Below are 14942 nucleotides of genomic sequence, written 5' to 3'. Positions count from 1 at the left end.
ACAAATATAAAACCTACTCAAAAGGATTTTACCTGTTGAATTCCTACTCTGATATTTTCTTCTTCAGGAAGTTTTATTATAAAATCATTAAAATATGTGCCCTTACTCTATTTCATTTATATCTATTTGATCTAAATACTTAAATCCCAAGTAAAACCAGAAATATAAAAACTTTCGGCTTCTATTGCTTAAGATTACCTTCAGTAGAAAATAAAACGTTGTTTGTTGTTTATTTCTATAATTAAGTGTGGTAAACACTGTTTTTTTTTTTTACCACCTAGGTGAGATATAATATCACATTCTAATGGGCTGCATAGCCACAGGATGATCACAGTAAGCAGTGCCCTGCAAGGGAACTGTGGCTGCAACACATACAACACCAGAGGGATTGTGATGGGGGGGAAGGAAAGAGGATGCCAGGTGACCTTGAACATGACATTCTCTGTGACCAAGAAATCTTTGTCTTCCTTTCCTGTTCTTTAATAAAATTTTAAAAATTCATGTCAATGAACTGGATTTGTGGTTTTAAGATCTAAAAAGTCACCAGGGGAATGACAGATCAGGCAGAAAATCAAGAGTATGAAATAGCAAAAATGTTCATATGACAGATGAAGATATGATTCAATATGAGCCACAGAAAGCAAAGTCAAACACAAGTAGTTTGGATTAAATAAACCAAAAGGGTGACTTCATACATTAAAGAGAATCGGGACCAGAACAAGTTTCCTAAAAACAAAGAAAATTTTTCTAATGGAGAAAAGGAGTTAAGCCTGAAGTGTACAGCATTAACTAGTAAACTGTCCCAATGTAGAAGATGTTGCAGGAAACAGAGACGGAGAACTTAATTAGGTTAGAACCAAACAAATCAAAAAGTCCCTAAAATTTAAAGATGGCTAACTTTTATTAAATACAACTAACATGTTATCATATTTATGTTTTGTCTTAAAAATTCCTTTGTGGAACTGAAAAGGATAAAATTTGATCTAATTCAAAATTTATAGCTAAACAATAAATTAATATTAATGGCAGATTTCCCCACACATATCTATTTCTAACACTTTAAATCATCTTATTAAAATAGTGTGTGATAACTATATGAAAATCTGTGCATGCAGTGAGAACATGGATATGTACAACACACAGAGATTACCTAAACATAAGCTGAAAGAATGATGAAACTATTGTCAAATGTTTCCCTGGTCTTAGTAATTTGTTTAGCAATAGAACTTATCTCTTTTTTATGGCTGTTTTATACGGAACATGCAACCAGTCTAAAATAATTTTTGGAAAAAAGGTATTATAAATCATAATGTATATTATAAATAATTTAGTACATTGTTTTATTTTAAAAACTATCTTTTCCAATCAGCCAAAATTTGTCAAAATAGTAATATCTTGACTACACTGAATCAATGGAATCTGTTATTACAGTTAAAGACATTTTAAAAATATTACCTTATAATGTGTGACTCACAGGGGTTTATTAATTAAGACTCCCATTATGAATGACCACATATTCCCCATAATTTACTTTTTAATGTCTTTCTATTTATCAATGTTAAGTAAATTTTACTTACTTGGAAGTTATCAAAATATGCCAAATATAAGAAAGATTGAAATTATGGAGTAACTTTAACAGAACTTCTGAAAATACTTTATTTGTATTTCATTTCAGTCAAGAGTTCATTTTCCAAAACTATATGGTTCTAAGTTCAAAATTTTTAATATTATTTGAAAAACTGTTTTTTAAAAATTGATTGAAGAATATTTAAACATATAGTGATGAAATAGCAAAATACATATATATATATATAAAACAACATTGAAAGTTCTTTATTTAAAACACCAAGTTATTAAAATGGGTAAAAATGACATCGTAAAATAAAACTTTTTCAAAACTCATCACTTAAAACATACAATAACATGGGTTATGATCTATACAAAATAGGAAATAAATCATCATCTGTCATTAATGGGAAAATTTGCATGTGTTCAAAATAGTCATAATTTTAAGTCAACAAACAGAACATTGCATAGAGGGAATGCTTCTTTTGTTTCGTCTCTTTAAAGGCGTTTTAAATTCCGCTTACTCTGGGCACTTCCTGGGAGAGCATCTTTTCTATTTCTTGGCTTTGCTGTTCCTCTACTACATTCTTCAGACCCATGATAAGCACACAAACACAACACGCAAAAGTCAAAACCACAGGCTGTGCGGCTACACAGTCCCCTTTTCTTATATGGCTGGTACTTAGCAGGGGATTGGCACCTTGGGCAAGGTTTTAATGCTTCATCAATAAAAAGTGTTTTGGCAACCTGCAGTGAAAGCACACACACTAAATCTCCTGGTGTCATATAGAGAATCACTTTATTTCAAACTGTAAATATTTATTTCTAATAATTTATGATAAATACCTACCTTAACATACTCTTCCTGTTTACTATTTAAGTGGTTAACTGAAGAGCTTGCTATAGGTGTCAAAATTTCTCCCCAAGGAGATAAGGTTGGAACTTGCTCTTTCTGAGAACTGGGTGTCTTAGCCTGAGCTTGTACTGATCTTAAAGCTGAGCGATTTAAAAGATGGAGGCGAGTGGCAGCATCTTCAACATTTAATACAGCCTCCTGTGGTAAAAGATGAGAGGAGTCAACACCACACTATCCAAAAAGTTCCCAGAGAGAAGAGCTTTCTGATGGATGTAGATTTAAGTATTTAAAATGTGGCTATACGACTAGATTTTTCCCCTAGACCTTCTTTTAACTCCCCCAAAGTCTTTCCTAACATTTGAAATATAGTCAAAGAAATGTAAGAAGAAAAATTAAAACAATAAATTCTAATGCTGAATTTATATCCATTTTTTGTAAGCCTCGATTTTGCAAACATTACTTGTAAAGGGCTGGATAGTATATATTTTAGGCTTTGTTGTCCATGTAGTTGAAGCTACTCAGTTGTGCTGTTGTTCAGAAGCAGCTGTAGACAATAAGTAAATCAAAGAGTGGGGCGGTGTTCCAATAAAACTTACTTTAAAAATATAGGTGATAGGCAGGACTTGGTCTATAGATTGTAGTTTGCAATTCCTGTTTTAAGTCAAGGTCTAGGAAGAGGAGAATCTTTTGAAAGTTTGTCATGGGATATCATGGAATTCTCCGAAGGTTTCTTACCTTAGCCATATGTCAGAAGAACTATGAGACTGGTTAGATCATAAAACCCAATTTCTTTAGCTGAATTTTGCAAATACCTGGTGCAGATTCATTTTTACAATTAAGTTTTAAGGGCTTTGGTGTTGTCAAAGGAGAAAAAAAAACCTCCCTCATCTGAACTAGATTCCCACATTATTCAAATTTCAGTCAAGAAATAATGAGCTTGTATACCTTGAAAATATACAATTTCTATTTTCAATTATACCTCAATAATGCTGGAAAAAAATAGAAACAAACAATTAAAAACAAAAAGAAATCTTTTTCAATAAGTAATTTGTATAGCCTTTTATTTTGTTAAGAACAGTAATGGGAAAAAATGTCTTTTTTTAAAAAAATGACTTTCTTAACCAATTATCAAAATAAAATGCACTATAGGTAAATTTCCTTCAATATCTAACTATAATTGGGCTTTGTTTCCTCTCCCTCAATAGTGTCCTTAGCCACAGTTGGCTTCTAACTGTGGGGAGAGTTAAACTGTAAGAAATTATAATAGGACAAGTATAGGAAAAGTCGATAGTGGGTCATGAAAAATTATGTGATTAACAACTTAAAAATATAGGCACAGAGTAATAAACAAATATTGGTCTTCAGAAATTAGGACAAATACATTTGAACATGTTTAAATTATCCAAGGGCTCAATATAGCTTTTATATTACACTTGAATAAATGATTTGCAGCCTAGAGCACAGCATATAACCCAAAAGCACACTAAAAGAACACCCTTTGGATTTCAGTGTAGTTGGCAAACATGGTACATGCACCCCAAAATGAATAAAGATATGTTGTTGAAGCAAATTGCAGTCACAAAAGAAACATTCAGTCATTTAATAAATATTTATAGAACACTTAATAGGTGCCAAGTGAATAAAACAGTCTAATCCTTATGAAGCTTAAAATGTGTGCTACTATTTTTGAACAAGAAGTGAAGCAGTCAACAAAAGCACACATTCACAAGTGCCCCAATTTTTCAAAACATGGCTATCATCGCATTACCAGATAATATTTTAGTGTGAGAGTGGAATAATTTAATGGTTGCTCTTTTCCACAAAAATGAGAGAACAGAGAATAATTAATCAAGAAATGCAATGGAAAAGGTGTGGCATTCCAATTCTAGTACTCATTCTCACTATTCCAAAGCTGACAGACAAAATTGAGCTCCTATTATGAGCACCTGATCTGTACTTTCTATTTTTTTCATGCAGGACCTTCCAGTAACACATTTTTTTGTTTGTTTTACACAAAAAGTTTTCAGGAGCTTTTAGGCATGAGGAAAATCACAACACAACATTGTTTCATAATTTTTCTGTTTAATTAGTGACACATTAAAATAGGTTAGGTAGAAAGCAAACAGTCCAGATGGGAATGAGGGGAGACAAAGGGCTCCAGGAAGAATACCTCTGAGGAAAAGAAAGAAGAGGTAGAATACCTGGTTTTAGACTTACAGAGAGGAGACTTTCAGTTCTGGTGGATAATAGGAGATGAATCAGGGATCTGTACAGAGAAACACTGAGCAAAAAAGAGAAAAACTGGGCAATTATTAACTCTGGGGGTGGAGGAAATAAAAGGTAATCATAGTGCACAAGTCATAATACTCCCAATGCTGTCTCAATGATGTCAACACCTAATTCCAACTCATTCTCAAATAGTGGTACAATTACAGTAATAAGGTAGAAGAAAGGGAGAAATGAATTTGGGGTGAGGAGGAGGTAGCTAGATAGTGATAGTAGTGGTCGTATCTCTTTTTTTATCCAGAATTACTTGGGGGGTTTGCCAACAGAACCCCTTTAAAAAAGTGCTATAAAGAGGGGCTGGGGCTGTAGCTCAGTGGTAGAGCATTTGCTTCACAGGTGTGAGGCCCTGGGTTCGATCCTCAGCACCAATAAAAAGAAAGATAGATATTGTGACCACCAATAAAAAGAAAGATAGATATTGTGACCACCTACAACTAAAAAAAAAGTCAGAGGTTAGAGATCTAAACTAATCCCTCTACAGAAAAATAATAAATATCAGTCAAAGCATTTAATTTTGCCAGGTGTGGTGGCGCATTCCTGTAATCCCAGCAGGTCAGGAGGCTGAGGCAGGAGGACCACAAGTTCAAAGCCAGCCTCAGCGAAAGGAAGGCACTAAGCAACTCAGTGAGACCGTGTTAATACAAAATAGGGCTGGGGATGTGGATCAGTGGTTGAGTGGCCCTGAGTTCAATCCCTGGTATCCTCTCCCCCAAAAAAGCATTTTAATCTAAAATTGTGGAGGTCAAGACTAGAAAAGTTGAAAGTGATTGCCTTGATGGGGCAAGAATTGGAAGTAGGAAGTAGGACAGGAGAATACCATGTTTTGTTTTAAGCCACAATCCATTTTAATTTTTTAAACATTTTAAAAATGTATTACTTTGAGTTTTAAAAAGCAAATAAAAAAACTTTTTTGAAAAAGGCAAAATGTATGGGGCTGGGGTTGTGGCTCAGCATTAGAGTGCTTGCCTAGCATGTGCAAGGCCCTGGGTTCGATCCCTAGCACCACATAAAAATAAAATAAAGATATTGTGTCCAACTACAACTAATATATATATATATATATATATATATATATATATATATATATATATATATAATATATATTTAAAAAAGAAAAGAAAAAGGTAAAATGTATACTATATTTTAAGAAACCACTTTTTTTTTTAAGTGATGACTAGGATATGAGGATATTTTATCCAGAATTACTTGGAGGGGTTGCCAACAGAACCCCTTTCCTTCCCTGGAGGTATTAAGCAGTAAATGGAGCTAAAAGTTTAAATATTAATAGGTACTTGGTTTAAAAATAGGTGTTTTTAATTCTGCCTTTAGTATATAAGTCAGCACTCTGAAAACATACATTGAAAAAGCAGTTAATGTTAATATCTTCACTACATAAGCTCCAGGAGCCAGCAGCTACATCAGTAAGTGGCCAGCAGCTCTGAATAAACCTAGGCAGCATTGCAGATAAAAAGGTAAAACTTTTCTTCAAAGTTCCTAATATTTCCCTGAAATGAGAAACCTACTAATCTGTATTTAGATGTTCATATTTAATGCCATGCTTCATCTCAATTATATTTAATCTAATTGTAAAATTTTCTTACAATATGTTATTAAATACTTTTTACTAGAACAACACTTAAGGTAGCAAACTCTCAAGAGTTTCTTTGGGTTTTCATGCCTAAGAAAGGTCTCCAAGTTGAATCTATTAAAACATATGGGTGGCAGTCATCAGGCGTCCGTTATACAGAGTAGTGTCCCTGTGTAGATAGAACTCATCAGATTTTCATGTCACTTCAAAGCCAGACCTCAAATCCTCAAAGGAGTATAAGTTTATGGTGCTTCACAAGTACTCATCTGCCAAGATCACCTCTAGGCCTCTACTTGTGTCATTCTCTTAGTTAATTGCTAATTTATCATTTGGTCTGAGGTGCAATTCTTTCAAATGTCCAGTATAATTCTGGGCTTCCCCTAACTTGTATTGTAGTCACATGTTTATTTGTATCATTTCCAGGGTAAAAGCTCCAGAAGAGCAGAGACCATTTCAGAAATTACCTACCACTGTAATTTGAACAACTGGCTACTGTCATGTAATATGCACTCAAAAGACTGGATTTTAAGAAAATGCTATAAAGAGGGGCTGGGGCTGTAGCTCAGTGGTAGAGCATTTGCTTCACAGGTGTGAGGCCCTGGGTTCGATCCTCAGCACCATATAAAAAGAAAGAAAGATAGATAGTGTGTCCATCTACAACTAAAAAAATTTTTTTAATACTATAAAGATATTTATTTATGAGTGGGATCTAGTATATCATTGGTATTCAGATGTTATTAACAGCAAATCTGCATAAATCCCACAAAACTCAACAAGATGTTCTTGGTGCTCAGTTATCTATTTGACTTTACAGATGGCGTGAAAGGGATTTTGGAAAAAGTAAAAAGATTATGATTGAATGTTTGCTAAATGGAAAGGGTTAAAATATAGCAGGAAAACCAAATTAGCTTTTCCACAATGTGGAATGATTGGATATTTATATAAATCCATTTTAGAAAAGTACAGTGTACATTATTACCTCAGAATTTGCTTTCAGTTGTGTGATATAAAATTTCCTCCTCCGATTTGCTTTTTTATCTTGAACAACAATTTCACGCCAGTTTTTGCTGACTTTCCAAACACTGAAACGAAAGATCAGTCCTTACATTGAACGTGTTCTGAAAGATTTTATTCATAGATGGTAAAAAATAAGAAAAACTTAAAAGATTTTGGACAGTAAACTTAAACTAGAAAGTTACATTAAAAATATGACTTGAGGGGCTGGGGATGTGGCTCAAGCGGTAGCGCGCTCGCCTGGCATGCGTGTAGCCTGGGTTCAATCCTCAGCACCACATACAAACAAAGATGTTGTGTCCACCGAAAACTAAACAATAATTATTAAAATTCTCTCTCTTTAAAAAAATATTAAAAATATGACTTGATCAACATCTTGTCTCATACTAATTCACCCTATGAAAGAATTCCTGATAAATATTAAGTATATGTTAGCATTTTAATAGGTTGCCATTTCATACGTAGTCATATAAGGCCAAAATGAGTCCAGTGGGAAATTAAGATAAGTGACACTAAGATTCAAAATCTGGAATAAAACATCAAGAAAATGATTATCATCTGTAGGACAAGAATTTTAAATTGATTTCTCCTATTGTGGTATTCAACACATCTCTTCCATTTTACCTAAATAAACATAAGAAAAATTAATCCTTCTTTGAAAGCAATAAGTGCCAAATAATAGACACGATTGTGAGTAGCACCAAAGTTCCTGTTTTATTCAACAAAGTTCAAAACAACGAAGCATCTAAAGACAGTTTTCATCCAATGATTGCTATTATCAATAACTTCCACTATATTAATTACTAGATAAAAAATAATACTTTGACTATTAATCCAGTCTTTTTAAAATTACTCTAGCAAGTCATTCAGAGGGAATAAAGTCAGAAGAAGACTGAAAAAAAGTAGTTGCTCATTTTAGAGGGCCCAGGTAATGCTCGACACCATTATTCTTCCTACCAAGGCCACTTGAGTTGCCATTGCCTTTCTCTAAGCCAACAAATGTGCCTTACATAGTCACCCATTAATGAGGAAGAGAGTGACATAATTGGGTATTCTCCACACCCATTTCAACTGACCATTATTCCTCACGCTGCCAAGAACAGCACTGCTAAGGTTATAGACACAAATTCTGCAGTACAAACACTACAAATTTGGATAGTGGTATGAAGAAGTTATTGTTAAAATATGAATGTCAACTGCTCATTCAAGTGAGCACCCTAAAGTATTACCCAACTTTTTATTTTAACTGGGCCATATCCAAATACTCTAGCATATAAAAAAAATTATCATTCCTATGTTTTTGCCTTCTCCTTAATTGTTTAAACAAATAATTTCTCTCTTGAACATTTTTTAAAAGACAAACCTAAGGAAAGCCTAACATGTTTCTTATCCTATTTGGGATATTTGTTTGTATCCTACCAAATACATTCTCTATCAAGTTTATTCTGAAAGACCTTAATCATTTACATTGGATGAGAAATGAGAGGGCTCAGTTGTAGACCTAGATCTATTCCTCTCTCCCAAGTGACTTCAGGTGGGTCACTTAACTTCTCTATAGAGTTGTTTTCTCATCTGCAAAATAAATAGACTAAATATTTCAGAATACTTCCAGCTATGAAATTCTACAATTCGTTACAATAGCCTATAATATTGGGGGGGGGGGCAGTGAGGAAGGGTCTTTAGGAGTAGTGGCCATAAAAACAAACCAAGCCCTTGGCATATTCCCATTAAGAAACAGACTCACTACCCTCCTGTATGCGCCCCCCCCACCACCACTTAGCAAAAACCTGTTCTGTGTGACTTTCCTCCTTCCTGGCCATGACATTACTGAGGGTCCTGTCTTCTGACAATCCTGAAATTCCTTCACATCACCAGCATGAACATTCTTCCTTTAGTCTTTGTAATTCTAGTTCCTGCCTTCAGTAGTCCTAAAGGTCTGTCTGTTCTAATTATGTAGCATCACTCAAACTACTGGGATATCTGTGAACACAAATTCTTAAGTTTGTAATTCCCAAAAGTAATTAATTTCTTCTGCTGTGTTAGCAATGAAAATGAAACAATGCATATTCCCCTGGCCCCTGAAAGACCAAACCCCAAATTGAAAGCTAACTATTATTCTTGGATTCTAGAGCTTGGTTTAAATAATTAAATGGTATCCGTTGTATGTGGTCATTTCTTACTAACCACATTCTTTTTTTTTTCTAACCACATTCTTAATATTTCTTACCAAATGTTAGAACTTAAATACAATTTGTATCCAACAATAGGATATTAATTCTTAATTCATCAAACAATCTGTGGAACAAAGCTTACAATTTTGAAAATGTAAAGTTCAACTTTTAGGAATTCTCTTTTTAAATGAGTGACAAATTCTATCCAGAAAAGTAAAACTATATTGTTGCTTCTAAAGCAGGCTTTAGAAGAAGAAACTATACTAGCAAACTCTACTGGGAAGGTTACTTAAACAATACAGTGTAAGACAATCAAAGTCAGAAACAAACACATAAAAAACAGGACACTCAATTCAGAAAAACTCTTAAACTTAAAAAGTAAAAGCAAATTTTATTTCATAAACTTTTCTTACCTGTACAGGCTCTCTGCAGTCAAGGAATCTAAAACCATAGCAAGAATATGCCTTAAATTTCTATACTTTAATTCTGTTAAGATGTCCAGCTGTTCTATACCCATCTTTTTGCCAATCAGTCCTGCAAGAACAGATTGCAAGGTGGCAATTTTTTCCCCATCCCTTTCTTCTAAGAATTCATGGGCATCCTTTTGCTGAAATCTTTTCCTTTTGTTTTTCATGAAGAGCTCATGCACTAATTGCAAGGCTGGGGTTCTTGATAAATTCTCGAAGCTTATGGTCAAATCTTCACTCTTATTATCACAGCCCAGCCCACTCTCTGAGGTGCTTGAAGTGGTCAAGAGTCTTGTTTCAGGGTTGGAGTGGGTGATCTGCTTTTCCTCCTCTGTCTCCGACTGTGAGCCTTGCTCCCTAAGAGTGGACAGTCTTCTCGACCTTCCAAGACGCCTTGACTTTCTTATGGTGTCCCCCAATTTGAGAGTCCCCTTATGATTCTGGAATAGTTCTTGAAAAGAACTCTCCTGGTCAGAGAGGGAATCTTCAGACTTCTCCAAGCTAAGTGAGTTGAAACCACTGTCTTCAGGTGTTGAAACATTGTGTCTCACTTCAGCTGAAGGAGAATGTGTTTGACTTGCATTAAATTTGATATTCGCTACAAGATTACTTACTGGAGTCACAAATAGGTCCTCATCTGTTCCACAGGTTGTTCCACTACCAGAGGAGCCCAGAAGTGCAGGATGCGTATTTTCATCATTAACACTTAAACTACTATCACTAAAGTCATGTGTGATAGAATCTTTGGAATTATTGCCCTGAATTGGAGATATACATTCAACTTCAAATAGGTCACAATCATCTTTAGAATCATCAATTGTGGAAGTCTTCTGTTGAGAAAAATTTAGTCTCAAGTTTTGACTGCTGGATGTCACTTCTTCTGTTTTTAATGTGCTAGTAACTAATGGGCTAAAATCATTTTGCCTGGGAAAATTTGTGGCACTGCTTGGGATCTTTTTTTCTAAGTTGAGAACTTGGCTTATACTACTTTCTAAAGAACTGTTTCGTGATTCAAAGTCCCCCTTTAGAAGAGAGAAAGACATATTCAATCTTCTCCGCAGTAGACATTTTTTCCCACTGACTTTAGGAGTTTCACAAAGTTCTGGGGTTTTCTCCATTTCCTTCCTAGGAAAGACACATTTCTTTCTTTGAGTGGGAGACTCTAAAGGATATGTTAAGCCTAGGTTTAAAGTTTCAGGGTGCTCATGGGTTACTGTTAGGTCTTTTTCTTTGTTTCCCAAAACTTCTTTATCTGCATTATTAAAGCAGAAAGATTTTGACAACTTGTTATGGTCACTATCTTGAAAGGAAGATGTGGAACAAGAATGTCTGAAGCTGGAGCACTTGCAGTTGATGGTAGCAGAGTCCATCTGACTTCCAGTTCCCGGGCTAGCTTGATCTGAGTGCCTTTGTGACATCTTCAAGCTCTCTGTTTCTAAAAAGTGAAAACAAATTTATTCTTCCTTTGAAATGAGTACCCAGGCAGCTTACACCAAATATATTGTTTTGAGTACAGATAATATTAGAAAATTGTGTGACAATTTGTTAAAGTTACTTTGAAAATCAAATCTACACAATATACTGATGTGTATTCTACTTAAACAACTTCTTCTTTTACACCTTAATTTTTTTTAAATATCTACATTTTGTTTATTTTTATGTGGTGCTGAGGATTGAACTCAGGGTCTCACACATGCGAAGGTGAGCACTCTACCACTGAGCCACAATCCCAGCCCACATCTTAATTTTTTTAAAAACATTTTTTTTCTTTTTAGTTGTAGATGGACTCAAAAATCTTTATTTATTTTTATGTGATGCTGAGGATCGAACTCAGTACCTCACACATGCTAGGCAAGTGCTCTGCCAGTGAGCTAAAACTCCAGCCCTTAAAAATAACTTCTTGATGTCATAATACCAAAACCTGAGATTATAAATATTCATACATTACTTTACCAGCCATAGTTCAAGCACCATGCATTATTTCTTGAACTACTAAAAAAAAAAAGCTCTAGTAGCCTCATTTTTATTTTATTATTTTATGATTATAGAATAAAAGTACATAATTTTAGTTTTAATATTTAGCTTATTCATACTTAGCTATATTTTTCAGGTGGGTATTTCCTTTAAAAGTGTTGTGATGTAAATAAAGCTACTTTAAAAACACTATATGCTACTTTTAAAACATGTCTTTGGGAAATGTGTCAAATAATGAGTGTTGCCGATAGTCTAACTGTAATTAGGCTGATCACACATATAACAGAAAAATTCAGTACTCATAACTATAAGGTCAAAATTTATAAGATCAGAATTACAAAGACTTTGGCTCATTGATTACTAATATATTTTTCTTGAGATAACCAAAATGAATCACTGCACCACAGTACAGGGCCATTTCAAACTTGACATGTTATACTTATGTTTCAAAAATATTTTTAGTCATAGATGGACACAATTGACTTATTTTTATGTGGTGTGCAGGTCTGAGCCCAGTACCTCACACGTGCTAGGCAAGCGCTCTATCACTGAGCTACAACCCCAGCCTTTATGTCTCTGTTTCTAACTTTTTAAGACATAAGGTCCCATTGCAGGCTTAAAATCATAGATAATAGGCAAAAATCCACCCTTTATAATACTTTTGAAGTATGAAATAAGGGATTCAAATCAGTTATTTAAAGAAAACATTTACTTAGCAAGTATATGAGTAAGAAACAACAGTAGGAAGTATTTTACTCCTTAACCTTTTCAACAGTATTATCATATTCCTTCTTTATAGAAACTTGAATTAAGTGTTAACTCAAAGGAATGAAGCTAATTTGGAAAGTTATTTTTTAATATTTTATTTTTTAGTTGTAGTTGAACACAATACCTTTATTTTAATATGGTGCTGAGGATCAAACCCAGGGCCTTGCATGTGCTAGGCAAGCGCTGTACTGCTGAGCCACCACCCAGCCCCCAGAAAGTTATTATTTTTTATACATCTCCATATATTTCAAAGGACACTAAGAAAATTTTCTCCAACTCAAATGCATGATTTTTTGCAATTAAAAGACCATTAGGAAATAAATTTTAGTTGACATTATATAATAGATAGCAATTGATTAATGCCTATGTTAAATTAGTTAGATATATCAGTAAAAGAGCTGGGGATGGTGGCCCACACCTGTAGTCCCATCAACTAGGGAGGCTGAGGCAGGAGGATAGCTAGTTCAAAGCCAGCCTCAGCACCTTATCAAGACCCTGTCTCAAACAAAACAAAACATAGTGAACAAGCATGTTACATAAACACATTTCTACACTAAACACAAAATTATTTCTTTATGGTAAACTGATCATTTATACTGGGCCAAGTAGCTGACTTTTGAGATCTCTACTCCTTGATAAATCTTACATATGTAGGTCTCCTCATGATCACTGTTAAGTTCTGCACATGCTTAGGAGTCAAGATGATCAAACTTTGCTTTCTACAAATTGCAATGTATTTTAAAACATTTTTGTCTTCCAAATATTAAATTAATAAGATATTATGTGTTTTCAGATTACTTTTTCCCACGAATCTTCTATTAAGAAACAGTTTCACTCAATTTTTGATTAAAAAAAAATGGTCAAGGAGTTTCTACAGTTAAAAACAAATTTATTCTGCTTCTTCGCCACTAGGTGTCTCACCATGCTAGAATATGGGAAACTGAGAGGCAAATTGTTGGAAACAAAGTGGAGTCCCAGAAATCCTTCCCCTTCAAAACCATTTTTTCCCCCCTGCTGTCATCATTTTCATTTACCCCAAAACACTGGTCTCAAAACGTGGTTCTTAAAAACTTAACCTTAAAATTATTCACCCCAAATCACAGAATGCCCCTTGGCTTATTGTACTGACTCAACAAATCACTTACAAACTAGTCTCTTGGATATTCTTTTTTATAAACCAGGCTTCTGATAAAGAGCTCAGAACACATATCTAAAGGCTTTTAAAAAGAAAACACCTACAATTTATGTTATATGCATGTACAAATACAGCATAATGAATCCTATTACTGTATGTAATTACAATGTGCCAACTAAAAAAAAAGAAAGCACCTATTAAATCATGGATATTTAATTATGTTAAAAGTATATTTCCTTTATTTGTTAAAGTGGAAAATCTTACCATCAGTAAATCTTGAACTCCTAGATGTCAAAGTTAGGTAGGCTTCCAAACAAGAAAATCTCTCATCTTTCTCATTAAAACTCATGCCAAAGTAATGTCACTTAGAAACTTCAATTTGAACAATTAATTGAAACGTGCAGAACATAATGAATGCTAAAATTGGAAGTATACATAAAATACATGCCACAGGGATTAGAGATCAAGCTTGAAAAGGCCTAAATCATTTTGAATTTCCTTCAACCCTTCAGACAACAGTACTCTTAATATTCGTGTTTTCTTCAGTTACTCTTGGCAATGACTGAACTTCTCAAACCCAGGTTTCTGCAAAACCAGCTGGAGCTGCAGCGCTGCCTTTACCCTCAGGTGCGATCAGCTGGTGGTTGGGTAACGGTCTCACCAGAGCGCGGAGGCCGGCTGGTGCAGACGGGGCCGCGAGGAAGTCACCTGGAGCGGAGGGCGCGGGAGGAGAGCTGGTGCCCTGACCCTTGCTAGTCTCCGCACCCGGAGACCCCAGTGGGGCGCGCGCCGCCCAGAGGCCGCCTAGCGGGCACACACACCTGTGCCCTACCCCGTCCAGCTGCCGCTCCGACCCCGCAGCTCGCGGGGCGGATGGGTGGGCTGGGAACCGGGCGGCCGCCGCGGGTGCGCCCGGGAGGAGCCTCGCTAGCCCCCCAGGGATGCCGGGCTATGGCAACCCTCACGCCGGCTTCGCGTGGGGCCGCCGCCTTTCCCTCCTTCAGTTTGAACTGCCCGCCCTGAGTAACCGCCCCGCGCCGCCCCGCCCCGCCCCGCGCCGCCCCTTCCTCGGGCTCCGCCGCGGCCCCGCCCGCAGCCAGCCGGCAAGCCCGGCCCT

General features: G+C 35.6%; 1 protein-coding gene across 2 annotated transcripts; it reads right to left on the bottom strand.

Moving 5' to 3' along the window:
* Nucleotides 1-2064: 2064 nt before the first annotated feature.
* Nucleotides 2065-14174, bottom strand: Fbxo43 (F-box protein 43). Of its 2 annotated transcripts, XM_077801447.1 has the most exons (6): nt 14090-14174; nt 9895-11377; nt 7276-7378; nt 3916-3918; nt 2417-2620; nt 2065-2313 (listed from the first exon to the last, which is right to left on the bottom strand). In XM_077801447.1, exons 1-6 carry the CDS (start codon nt 14172-14174, stop codon nt 2065-2067), a joined length of 2127 nt encoding a protein of 708 aa, XP_077657573.1. The 2 variants fall into 2 exon arrangements, with proteins under 2 accessions (XP_077657573.1, XP_026240729.2); XM_026384944.2 differs by lacking the exon at nt 3916-3918 and having other exon boundaries at nt 9895-11383.
* Between the last annotated feature and the right edge of the window lie 768 nt (nt 14175-14942).

The sequence above is a fragment of the Urocitellus parryii genome, chromosome 7 (assembly GCF_045843805.1).
Source record: "Urocitellus parryii isolate mUroPar1 chromosome 7, mUroPar1.hap1, whole genome shotgun sequence".
Lineage (NCBI taxonomy): Eukaryota > Metazoa > Chordata > Mammalia > Rodentia > Sciuridae > Urocitellus > Urocitellus parryii.
The sequence above is the reverse complement of the archived record's forward strand: the minus strand, read 5'-3'. Positions and strand labels throughout refer to the sequence as shown.